The 13706-nt window shown below is 37.9% G+C and overlaps 1 protein-coding gene across 4 annotated transcripts in view; it reads right to left on the bottom strand.

Moving 5' to 3' along the window:
* The window catches only part of cadm2a (cell adhesion molecule 2a), a 309827-nt gene that overhangs the window by 103153 nt on the left and 192968 nt on the right, over positions 1 to 13706 (bottom strand). For 3 of the 4 annotated variants that reach the window (XM_036143086.1, XM_036143084.1, XM_021312184.2), the window contains exon 2: positions 465 to 491. The exons of the other annotated variant lie outside the window; for it this stretch is intronic. In XM_036143086.1, coding sequence (XP_035998979.1) covers positions 465 to 491 — 27 coding nt within the window. The remainder of the gene's footprint in view (positions 1 to 464; positions 492 to 13706) is intronic. 4 annotated transcript variants of the gene reach the window in all.

The raw sequence follows: 13706 nt of genomic DNA, 5'->3' as shown, positions 1-13706 counted from the left end.
TTTATCTGCCCAGCGCATGTTCTTCTCCGCCTTCCGACAGCAGTATTCAAACAGAGTGATCACTTCCACTCCTGTGTCCTGCGGTTGCATTGTTCTGTCAGGGTTTGAGGTGAGGCACTAAAGACGACGGCAGCCGCATACAGGAAATATTCTTTTAACGAAGCCAACTCGCAAAATAAAACAATTTAGGGACAGGGATGGAAATAGATGATTCAACCAAGAACGAACAAAAACCCGTAACTTAAAAACAGCTGGGAATCTACGGAAATTGCCTCCAACACAGGTGAGTGGGATTAACTAATTAACACAAACCCCCAAGGATCATGACAGAATGATCATTTTGTGGGTCGAAAAATGACAAATGAAATCTAAAAGGATACCCAGTGTAACTATAAAAGGTATAGGTTTATTTTTCCAAAAAGAAAAAAAACCAGCAGAGGAATTGAGCAGCAGTCACGACTCACCTCGAACTTTGCCTTTTGAAGCCATCACTGCATTCCCCAAGTAGAAGAAGAGGGGTTGGATGAACAGCAAGAGAGGCAGAAGTCAGAAAAAAGAGAAGAAAAGACAGAAGACAGAGCAACAGATTAGGTAAGTTTAGGGAGAGCAGAGCGTGGGTATCTGTTACACATTTAGAAACAACTCTATGTTTATCTCGAATGCTAGTTAAAAGTGCCAAATCGTTTGATTGCTCAAACCTTAAAGGGAATATCTTGAAATAGCTTATCTGCAAATTGAAACGACATAGTGTGGCACCTTTTAATTAGCAGTGTCACATCATGTGGATCAGCAAAGGAACTATGTTGTCTTCTAATAAGTTGCAAAGCCCAGAAGGATGCATGCAAAAAGATCATCATGTTTCTTAGTAAAGGCTACGCTTGTTTTCTTGTTAAAACAACATAATACTCATCATAGTATTTTTAAGTGAAATCTGGTTTTGTTTAAGTAGCTATACCTCTTATTTCCAATTAGGACTCAAACTTCAATGTATTTCATTGGGATTGTACATAAGAAGCATTGCAAAGCAGTGCCTAATTGGGAATGTTAAGGAAAATAAAAATGGTTTAAAGGCTTTCTTATGAAAATAAATAAATAAATAAATAGATTTGACAGAGCGCATTTGTAAACATATTTTGTCAAGCCCTGCAACAGCTTTTCTGTTGGATTAAGGTCTGAATATACTTTTATCTTTCTAGACGAACTCCATCCCCAGTCGCAGACTCTAATGGGTTTTCATTTTCCCATCAACACTGGCTAGCTTCCCTATCCCTGCTGATTTCCCACAGCATGATGCTGTTGCTGCTATTATTTTTCAGTATGTGGATAGTATGTTCATGGTGTACAGTGCAGCATTAGAGTTACACCTGCGTAAAGTTTGCATGTAGGCCAGAAATAATGGTCTCAGTTGACCAGAGCATTCCCTATATGGCTCACCGGCAACTTTTTTTTAACCTGTATTTATACAGGTATTCTCACTGACATCCAAGATCTCATCTTCAAGAGAGATTTGTTTTCACGAAACAAAGAAAAAAAGAATGTACACACACAGTAACAACACAAGTCATTAAAGTATCTGCTGTAGAGTATTTCATATCGCTTGGCAGAATACAAAAATGCTTTTTTCACCATGTTCTAATTGTACTATGGGAATAGTGAAGGAAAGGAAGTCCTCAGAGTGAGATTTATGGCTGGACTGTCTAGGTACCAGGTATGGGGATAGGTAAGGCGGTAACAGTCCAACGAGAGCTTTGTAGATAAAATGTACCAATGCATGAGTCTATGGACTGATAATGATGGCCAGTTCACATGAGAATATAAATTACAGTGGTGAGTAAGAGACCCGGTTATGGACCATAATGCTCGATGACAGAGAGCATCCAACTTATGCAGAGAGGTGGCAGGTGCATTTATACACACACAACCACAGTAATCAAACTGAGGCATGAAGGTAATTAAAGCAAGATATTCTTCTGCAATAAAAGCAAGATCTATTTCTAAAGAAAAACCCTAGTGTTATCTTCAAGTTCTTTACAACATTTTCAATTTGTGATTTAGAGGAGAGATTTTTGTAAATTTTCGACACAGTACTTATATGTTTCAACTTACTGTATTGGTGTACCTGTTGATGTGTCTTGTGGAACTTTCTTCTAGTTAGCAAACAGTATGACCTTTGTTTTAACAGCATTTAGGACTAGTTTCAAATGAAGCAAAGTCACGTTGAATTGTGTCAAATGCAGACTGCAGGATCCCAAGCACAGCAGTAACTGTTTTGTATTGCAGTAAACTACAGTGTCATCAACATAGAAATGCCCACAAGAGTCGGTGATATTTTTACCATCATTGTTTGAATAATTTGAAAACACAGTTGGACCTAAAATAAAACTCTGACCACTGTGTTGCACACATGGTCTACGGATTGACAGAAAATTATAAAACAAACTCACAGCATTAGCCTCAGACAGGTCAATGAAAAGAGCAGTACAGTAATGATTAGCATCCAACGCTTCAATGATGTCAGACCCTCTCCCCTAGGAACTGCCCCATCACAGCTGGGAGCACCGCAACAAAGGTAAGCCCCCTGCTCACATCTTCCTTTTTGTCTGTGGACCCTCGAGGAGAGAGAAATTCAACACTGGAGCAACTTCTTCCAACCGGACAACCAAAAGTCAACCGAACAGACACAGAGGCACAGATTTGGCAGAGTTAGGCAGGGAAAGTCAAATGGTTTATTTTTAATGTGTTTCATTTTAAGCTGTGACCGAGGTAAAAACAAGACCTGGAGCAAACAGGCATAGCCCCCACTAGCATTCCTGAAACAAAGCTTTGCTGATGTGTTTTGAGTGTTTTTACAGTTATAACAAACTTTAGTTCCATAGGGGTTTCATAAACCAATGGGTTATTAATGTTTGTGTTGTTGGACCAGACTGACATAAGATATTAGCTGTCCACAAATATTCTTTAAACTGATTATTAAGTAGTTTATTTCTAAACCTTGGCTAAGTTGAATCTCAGTTTGCCACCATATACCGTATTGGGGGTGGCTTAGTGATTAGCGCAGTGTGCTTGCACTCTGAGAAGGTTGTAAGTACCCAGTTTGATTCCTGTAGACTGCAGCTGTGGGTCCCTTAGACCCTTAGCCCCAGATTGCTCCCCAGCACTGTGATAGCTGCCCACTGCTCCCTGAGGGATGGGTTAAATGCAGAAGACAAATTACATTGGGATGTACAATTGCAATGACAAAGATTTCTAAAAAAAAACAATGGTTTCTGAAACAAATTGGTAGCACCACATTTTATTAAGGGTTATCAGAGTAAAAGGGGCTGGGTATAAATACACAGCCAATTTACATGTAAACTGAGCTGACCATAATCAGTATGAATAGCACAGAATATGGCACGATGTGGGAGTATTCTATAAGCAGCTTAGTGAAAAAAAAAATCATATGCACTAACAAAGCCATGTATAAAAACAAAAGGAACCACAACACCGAAGAATCCCTTCTGAGAAACCCTGCCAGTAAAACCATAAAGGGGAAGCCGAACAAAAGTCATAGATTGTCCACTGGTGTGCATATGCGTGCCTCTGCATTTGCAAGTACGTCCCTGGGGAATAACTCTTATGCTTCACACACACTGCTTTGCCAAACTGATGGATCTATTGGAAAGCCTCCAGTGAGCCTGAAAACATGTACAGCTCTAAGAGACAGCAGCTGAAAAGAAAAAAAGAGAGAATGAGACTGAAAGAACAAAGAGAATCTCATGGCAGGTGCCATGTCTTCAGGTTATATAAATTGCTACTTTATTTCTTTTGATTACTGATTTATAAACTGGTCTGGTAAACAACTGATTTTAATATAAGATATCAAGTTTGCCATGATAAAGTAGACAACAACTAATACTTTAAGCAGTGGCAGAGACATCCTTCAGCTGCTGGAGGCTGACCACTCTGACTCTCACATATTTAGATATTTCTTTGTTTATGTGTGAGTACCATTAAATCCTGATTGGCAATTTCTAGTGGCAGATGGAGATGATTATATTTTGTTAGAACTAGTTCACCACTCCAATGAGACAGAGAATGTGATAGAGCCTTTTTTTCTTGCAATTTGTAGAGAATATTAAGCATAATTTGCATGAATGTTAGTCTATGGCATCTCTGCCGATACATTGTGTGTGTGTGCGTCGGGGAGATTGAGAAACATAGCAAAGACAATCAGATTTATATGAGCAAAAAGTGTATTGGTTTTCTTTCACATACAGAAAACAAATGCTCTCCCAGAGATTTCCACTGATATTTTCACAGCTTGCTGTTGTGTCACTGGTTCAGAAGGAGAGGGCCCAGCAGAGAAAAAGGGCAGTGGATGTCACATTTCTGCCAGTAATGCTTTCTACATGAGACGGATGGCTTTGTGAAACATTCCCTCAGCCTGTCTGACCTCGGTCTATAGCTTCCTTTCATCCTAGTTGTCAAGGTGTGAGCTCCCTGGCACAACAGTGTGTCTATGATCTCTAAACCAGTAAGACAAAAGATGGAACAAACATATAGATTTTTTTCCCACAACAGTTTTCTCATAAAAACCACTGAATTTATAAACTACTATAGGTTTGCAAACAGCAATGAAAAGACTGGCCGTCTTATCTGACTTATCCTCCAGAGTCTCTGCACATGTGGTCTATCTCAGTGCGTTACAGTTTCTAGGCAACCAACACAACAGTTCTGTAAGTCAAGCTGAAATTGCATAAAACACTTATTCCACTCTCTTCTTTTCCATTTAAATTGAAATAAGCAGAGTACTCCTAATTGTTTACAGAATGTCCAGTTCTCCTGTAGTCAACACTGATAGGTCAAAACTGGCGAAACATGAGAGAGCGGAACACAAATATATATCGTAACTGAATTATTGTCTCTGCTATAGCCAGCAGATATGGAGAATTTACTTCCTTATTCATCATTTTTAGGATTACAAGTAGAGGTGTAAAGGTATATTGTGCCACAAGATCTTACAATGTTAAAATGCCAAAAGTGACGTCTGTTTTATGAGGTGCTCTCTGGTTGTTGTAGAAGTTGAAGCTAACATATTGGAATATAGCTATTTGTCTATATTTTAATCATGTAAAGCACTTTGCATTGTCTCTGTACTGAAATGTGCTATATAAATAAATTTGCCTTTGCCTAACAACATTAAAGGGGACATATCATGAAAAACCTACTATTTTATGCCATAAATGCATTTTGTTGTGTACTTGAGTTTCAAGGAGAGCAGAAATGTAGTCTGTTGAGGTGCTGTGTAGATATCTTTATATTGTTTTGGGGTTTTGTTCTTCAAGCCATTACTTTTTCTGTTTTGTATTAGGTTTTTTTTTGAACAATTACGTCATAGTATTTGCTGCGGAACTGCTAAACAAGGTCAAGGATGTCCGGCTTAAAGATTTCGTGAATCCACAATTTTTATTTCTTGGAGTGATTTTGTAGTCCAGGCTATAGGATACCGAAACTACTAGTGGATAAGTAAAAATGTTGTTCACCGTCGCCCAGCATTCTACAAAAACGGCCGTACACAGTGGGAGTTCTACACTGAATTACTCCCCAGGCGAGAACACTACTTTATAAAGGTTTACTAAACAAGCAGTTTATCATATCGAAGCAAATATTAACCAGAGGTTCAAATACAAGCTAGACCTGAAATCAATCAAACTTTTCAGCCTATTAGCTAGAAGGTGTCAAAAAGCCTTGGTTTGGACTGCAATCCTTGGAGGTTTCATATGATTCAATGCAAATACCTTTTACCACCCCAGCCCTGCAGCTGGCACTGGCTGCCAGGTTCGCCCGTGCCAATAACCACCACTGGCCATACCAGGTGGGGTGGACCGCTCTGCGACCTGGAGGGGGGCAGTGTGTGTAGTACCCCGTTTAGATTTAAGGAGACGGCACCAAGACAAGTTGCTCTCAGACATACCTCAGAAGAAGCGTGAAAAGGGGAAACGTGGGCATAAATTGTGGTTCCATTTTATACAGACCCCAACTGAATTATTTCAATGTGAAAAGGAAAAACTGAAAAGCATGATAGGTCCCTTTACATGTGAGTGCTTTGAATTTGTTAGCCTCTACCTTTATTTGAGAGTCAAACTTTGAGCAAAAAAAAAAAAAAAAGATTATTGTAGCTCTTGAGTTGCCATGATGTGTTGATATAGTCAGTTAGTAAATACTACTTTTGAGGGTGGCTGACAACAATTAAAAATAAAATAAAAATGAAAAAGACACGTCACTTTTGAACTGTTTGTGTAGTAGTATTTGGGTTCACCAAAGAAGAAACTGTGACAGAGTGACAAACAAGTTACAAACTGTTTAAGAGAATCAAGAAAATAACACAACTGACTAAACGTTAACTAATGATGCTGAAGTTAGGATCTGCCCTCACCCTTTTAGTGCCCAGCTAAAGCGGTATTTCACCATTTTCTGAGTCTGGATTGCATTCAACACTAGTTAACAAATGTGGAGCTGGGTAATTCTACAGAGCAGAAATCCTTTAAATCAGTTCTAAATGTTCAAAACACCTGAATTATTTATAATCTTAAAGTTGAGCATTTTCATTGCTTTTTTTTGGAATTAGAACCACCACAGAATAGATTAAGAAACATATACAAACCACAACATGTTTTTAGTAAAACCGGACTGGTTTATTGCACATTCATTACATAGTTTAATTTTTATAAAAACAAAGGGTTAATGCTTTGTGATAAAGCCTTTGTATCTTACATATTTATGGTTGTTTTTGTCACATAACTTAAAAGGTTAAAACAGCCTGAGCGACAACAACGTAAGTCAGAAAAACTGGTTTAAATAAGAGCCACATGCTGTTAATTAGTCTATTCTTCCATGGGTGGGTAAGATCCAAGTGTAAAAAAAAAACATTTGGTATAGATGTAATTTGGTGCACTATCTAGATGTTACTGTTATCTGATTTCAGTTGATTCTTTGTTTTGAATTTCCAATAATTTAACTTTCATCGTCACTTTATGTTGCAAATATGACAACTGTCCTCACAAACCTATTCAAACTCTTCGAGAAACTTTTGTTCGTATGCCTGCGAAATACATGCTGTGGAACCTCACTTTGCAATAAACAATAACTTAAGCCTTTTTTAAACTTTATTTGTTCTGGCTAGATAAATATGTGCAGTGACAATGATGTGCTTTACCACTTCTTGAAGAATTGCCTAAATCTGTCTCAGAGCTATTGATCCAAGCTATGTGTAAACAGCCACATTTTACCTTAGAGGATGAAAAGACAGTGGTGAAACAGAGAAGCAACGAGTTACAAGCAGGTTCTTCCCTATCTCTAACCATCAGCAGGGAGCTGTCATAAATAAACTGTGTGATAGTTCATACAGAAGCCACCTACTGTGGCCCCCACGCACGCACACTCACACGCAAGCACACAAACACAGCAGTGATCACAGCACTCCCTTAAGGTAGGAGTCTCCTGGGAGAACGTGTGTTCTCTTGCAACATCCTTCCTGTTTTCGTCCTTTTTCACCCGTTCTGTTCTCACCCCCCCCCCACCCCCCCCTTGTCTTTTCAACCTGTGCTCGCTCAGGAGATTCTCTCCTCCCTTTTTATATTCACTCTACCTACTTATTAACTGTTTCCTTATCTAAATCTAACTCTCCCCCCCCACTCTTTTTTTCAATGCCCTCAGGCTACTTTCTTTTGCAGAGGCAGATATATTTAGAGTCTGACAGGCAGAGAAAAGCCTATGGAGATCGATGTGTGCAGCGTGCCTCTCTGAGCTGTCACATGACATGATGGAGAGTTTAGCTAATCTTTAGCACAGCAGCAGCTGTTTTTGCAGTATGTCTGAAGCTCTCTGGGCCCTTGGAATTGGACCAATATTCCACTGGTGAGCAGATTGCTGTAAGACCTTAACATACTCTTTTGCCACCTTGACTTAGCTGGACAGCCATTCACACATATGAGTTTAAAAGGAAGATATTCCCTGAAATGTTAATGGCGAGACTCATGCAGTTGTGACTCGATTTACAGACAACCACGAGCATGAAAAAAACAACAGCAAAAAAATAGCTTGGGTTCATTTAATCAAAAAACAATATATTACATTTGGATTTAATTTAGTAGCAAATACATTCTTATTTTGTTTGGCCAAGCGTTTGCTAAGGGCTGCAATTAATCTCTGGATAATAAAGGAGGTGGTAAACAGTGTTAATAGATGGAATCAAGCTTACTTAACTCGGCTTATTGCCACCATATTGCCTGCTTTATTGGATCTGTCTGACACACCCTTGTTTTCCCACATTGCGGGGAGACACACATCTGTTTGTTTTGTAGTTTAATCGAACATATTTGATTTCATCTCCTTAACATGATTAAAATAACCTGTCTGCAGCAGAATCATCTGCTTGCATGTACTGAAGCAAAATGCACACTTGTGGACACAAACACACACAAGCACAAGTTAATGGCACCCACAGGGACAGTTTAACACTTTTTAACTCAAGCTGGAAGACCAAACAAATGCTAATCTTCCCGTAGTCTAAAACATGTATGAACAGCTCGAGACAATCTTGCTCTGAGAGCTTCTCTTTAGCTGTAGAAAAATAGATGAGCAAGTACTGTATAGATTAAATATGAATAATTTAAACATTCTGTCATTTAAATAATGGACAGGAATCATCAGCAATCCTTTTAAATAGTGTCAGTATTCCAGAGCAATTCCATATACCAGGGACTCTATGTGGATGGTGGATATATTGGAGCTTAAAAATCTAATTATTGAAGACCTGTGCATGAATTCTGTGGGGGTTTTTTTCTCACCTTTTGGCACAATACATATTGTTGATTAGGCGACTATGCAGGCATGGTGTAAAGGCAGTATACAAGATCATGAGCCAAGGGAGCTACAGCTTATTATGGCGGTCAATAGCCTCCAACTAAACGTGAACACATTAGTGCTCCGAGCCTGATGGGCTGCCACTTCTTTACCATTTTAAGATTATTTTTTGAAAAAGCAGTTCTATTTTCAAAACTATTTTAACCTTATGGTATTTCAGTCTCTCGTAAAATCAATTTATATCCAAATACTTTGTGTTATTTTCAAAACTACAACCGCATTGCGCATAAACTTTATTTAACAAGCAATAAGATAACTCAAATCCAAGTTCATTTCCGAATGTGTTTTATGCTAATTAAATGAGACCTTTAGTGTTATGATATTTCTGTCATTGTTTATTCTGACACAAACAATTAAACCTTATCAATGAGGGAAAAGGGGAGCACAAATATCAGAATTCAGTAAATATATTATTCCTTCCTCTCAATTTTTTCACTACTCATGTTCTCTTCTTTCAGTCCTTTGTGAAATGTTTAAAACTGTATAATCTAACAATATATTGTATATTCAAGTCCAAATGACTTATTGTTGTTGTTGTTTGACAACATGTAATGAGTTTATGTAGCAATTAAATTAAAACATGTCAACCATTTAAACAGCAACAAGACCATTCTATAGACATTCGAATGTAAACGCTACAGTGCTGTGAAAATGTATTAACCCCCTTACAGATTTCTTCTGTTTTTGTAGCACTTAACCCAATGAACCTGGTCCCATGTTACAAAAAACAAAAAACAAAAACAAAGTAATTGTCCCGTAAACCTAGAAATTGGGTATCCCACTGCCATCAAGCCATTCCCATAATGGTCTTTTTTTCTCTGGGATCATGGATGCCATATTTGCTCAGTCTCTTTCAAATTGTTGAATCATTAACACTGAACTTTGTTCCGGATGATTAGCAACCTAATAGATGAGTTGTTGATATGTTGATTGGCTAATTTTGATAGGATGGTGAGCTGTCCCGCAAAAGGCAAATGTCCCACATTTCCTCCTTTTGTGAATAATGGCTTTCATCTTGGTCCCCTGGAGTCCTAAAGCCTTAGAAGTGGTTTTGTGATCCTTTCCAAACTGATAGATTTCAATAACATCAGTTCCCATCTGTTCTCAATCTTCTTTAAATTGGGTCATGTTGTGTTGCTTTTTGAGATCTTTTAGCCTCATTATTGTTGTTAGACAGGTTCAATTAAATGAATTTCTTGATTGTAGAGGTGTGGCAGGAATTAGGCCTGCCTGATTGAAATTGAGCTTTTCAAAAAATGTGGTACATCACAGTTTATCCAGCATTTTATACCTCTAGAAATGGCTTTTTGTATACACAAATATATAAAATATTAAAGTATTAAAACTTATCTGATGATCTGAAGCATTGAAGTGTTACAAAGAAGAATATATCCATAAGGGGGGAAATATATTACTGCTCTGTGGAAAAAGTATTATTATCAGTACATTCATATGTAAAAGATAATCCAAAACAAAACAAAAGAATTATTAACAATGAAACATGTTATGAGAAGCTGGGCTTTAATAAATATCACTACAAATCATCGTAGTATAAAGTATTATAGAGTAAAGCCTGTTTATTTTCTTAATTTAACTCTAATTGTAGAAATTCATTATCTGTACGTACATTCATTTAATTCTTTATTCATACACAACAATAACTGAAATTACAGCTAATAATACTGTATCAATAGACATTTTACAATATTTGTTTTAATTGGTCTTTTTAATAATAAAACCGGTAGAGAACTGTCCTTTGCTAAACGCATATCTGTCCATCAATTGTCCATTTCCGCTTACTTGGACTAGAACGGTACTGACTCAACCTTGGCCAGCAGAAGACAAGATGATGACATGATATATCAATTTGTATATATTCTTTTGTTTGTATTTGGTCCTAAAACTGGGAGCAAAACTGCAAATATCAACTAAAAAAATGCACCATTGTCACAATCTGCAATTAGTATATTATGGGGAGAGTCCAATGACAGTGGCCTGGCAGTGTTAATGTCAAGACATTTCCTTTTCCAGCTTCTGTCACTTGACTTTGCAGCTGTTCCTTAAGAAAGGTCACTATAACAAAGTTCTATAAAAAGAAAGGTCACTACATGCACAGCTACACACACACGCACACACAAAGAGCACACATTTTTGTAAATCTACGCCTACTCTTCCTCATTCACATGCACAGAGCACATATACAGCCTATTCACAGTGAATTGGTTTTATTCATACGTGTAGAAAGTTTAACCGATATGGCCTACGTTCTCAGGACATCATCCTGATGCAGATCCCAAGAGTCAGAACTGAACTGGGGAAAAAGGCTTGTAAATACTCTGTCCAATCGACCTGGAATGATGCACTAAAGGAGTTGAAATTGAGAACACTTATCTCTGGGGGAATATATATTTTTTTAAATAAATAAGTACAAAGTATGACTAGATGTTGTGACTACACTTTGTAAACTGATAATCTTACTGTGGGTGATTTATTCAAATGTGTATTTGAGCTGCCATCCTGGCCAGGTTACTCTTGAAGAAGGTTTTAATCTCAATGAGGTTTTTTTCAAACCTGGTTAAATAAAGGAATCTATTCACAAATGAATGCCTCCAGTCCCTATTGTCACACCTCCACACTGCATCCCAATCAGCTGCCACAGTGATGTATGCAGAGCACAGAAACCTCGACTGATCTTGTCACCTGGTTGGAGTAATTAGATATATCCTGTTAATTAGTCACGGCGCTGTTAGAAAAAAACAAGGAAGCTTGGAGCGCTGTTCTGAGATATTAAACGTCAAGTTTTTTTTTTTTATTCCATCGCTGCAAAAATATATGCAATTGCATTTTTATTTCCAACTGTTTAGTTAGTATTCTTACAGGTGTAGGCAAATGCCACATGTATACCCCTTTTTTGCAACGTAACAGTGGCATTCTGTAAAAGTATCTATTGTACTAAATTTTATTTATCTTGTCAGGGTAAAAAATATTTGCGCTTTCTCAACCATTATGACATTTTGTTATATAGATAAATAAATAAATAATTGTCTTGGTTAAGTATGTGCCCTGTAGATATAAGCATGAAACATGTGTTTGTTAGTGGAGTCTAAGAGGGAAATATTTATTGCCAATGGTTTTGTGAATTAGACAGCTGCAGTCTCAGTTGTGCTGATGTTTTGGAGGCAAAAAAAGCTCCCCATTATGTTACAAATTGTGGGATCACTTTCACTTTATCACTCGTTATATTGAAGCTGTACACGGCATGGGGCCTTATAAGACTAGATATTAACACAGTGGAAAAGCTTTATCTGATCTTACCAAGCCTTAGTATCCCATAACGATTATATAAATGTCAAATCCTGTCTGAGAATAGCTGTTGACCACTTTACGACCACTGCACAGCCATCTTTAAATGGCTCCTTTTAGTTGTACAATCCACCATTGCTTTTATCATCACAGATTGGTTTCTCAAATAGGTTAGTGAGATCCCGGAATTCAAATGCCCTCCACAGTGACCAAAGTGAGCATGACCGAGACGTGGTGGAGCAGTAAAAAAAGCATTATGATGGTGCTACTCCTTAATCTGATTGCAAAGGTTTAATGGCATCACGGTAAAGCATACCAAAATCTTTGTGGAAAGTTTCCTAAAGCATTGCTGAATCAATGTCATGGAGATGTGAAGCAGTTATGAAAGTACGCTATGGTGTTTTTGGTTGTTTTTTTTTTTTTTTTTGTATTTTGCCAAGGTGTCTTCATTTAACGAGGGTAGCAGGTTTTATTTTTTATTCATTATGATGCAGAGGGGGAGGTAAGACGTAGACAAAAATAATGAAAAACAGACCACGGGGAAGGTCATCTCGTAAAAAAAAAAAAACTGCAGTCGGGCTGCAAAAACAAATAAAGCAAGGTGTATGCAGGTGCATGCACTTCCAGAAAGACGGTCCATAAACTTCTTCCATTTTAAACTTTGAAGGAATCCCCCCTGGACACAAGAAGCACATTTCAATTTCCACAGAACACCTGAGGGGTATCAAAAACATGAATCTTCCCAACAAGACAACTCAAATAAATATTGCTATTGGATGATGGACACAGCAGAATATATATATATATACACACACACACACACACTTTGAAGCACACAGACCCACACATATACACAATGCATACTGTCAACCAGGTGCTGCTGTTGGATGATGGACAGTGTAGGTATAGCCTATAACTCAGCAGAAGCCTTTTTGTTTCCTCTGCTTCTTCAAATGAATACTTAGGAAGTAGAAGTTATAGTGTGATCGATGCCTAGGGGGTAACAAATGCCTTCCTCCAGACAAAGCTTCAAGAGGATACACACGCCCTGCCACCAACCTGAAATCTCTGTACATTTTTTTTAGTTAGAGGTGACTGAAGATTTCCAAGGAATAATTCAAAATATTACACGTTTTTTTTTTTTTTTTTTTACTCCCCAGAGGTCAAATCCATATAGGATGTGGAGGTGTGTGGGCATAAGGCTTCCCTTAGCATCAAGTGCTTTCTCAAATTCAAACATACGGATTGTCCAATATTTCCAGGGGATTTTCCATTTTGCAGCTTTAGTCTTCCTGTTACAGAGCGTTTTGAGGAAGGGAGGCTTTTATCCTCGGTAAAGAGGAACACATAGCGTCTAGAAAATGCCTCCTCCCCTTGATAGTGAGACTTTGATCAAAAATGTGTCATAGCATTTTGCTTGAGTTGAATTATTCAAAGGTCAGTGAACAAAGCCGTGCTTGTGCTGGGCTGCCTTACAAAGGGTAGAATGATGGTAA

This window comes from Fundulus heteroclitus, chromosome 11 (genome assembly GCF_011125445.2).
Source record: "Fundulus heteroclitus isolate FHET01 chromosome 11, MU-UCD_Fhet_4.1, whole genome shotgun sequence".
NCBI lineage: Eukaryota > Metazoa > Chordata > Actinopteri > Cyprinodontiformes > Fundulidae > Fundulus > Fundulus heteroclitus.
The sequence above is the reverse complement of the archived record's forward strand: the minus strand, read 5'-3'. Positions and strand labels throughout refer to the sequence as shown.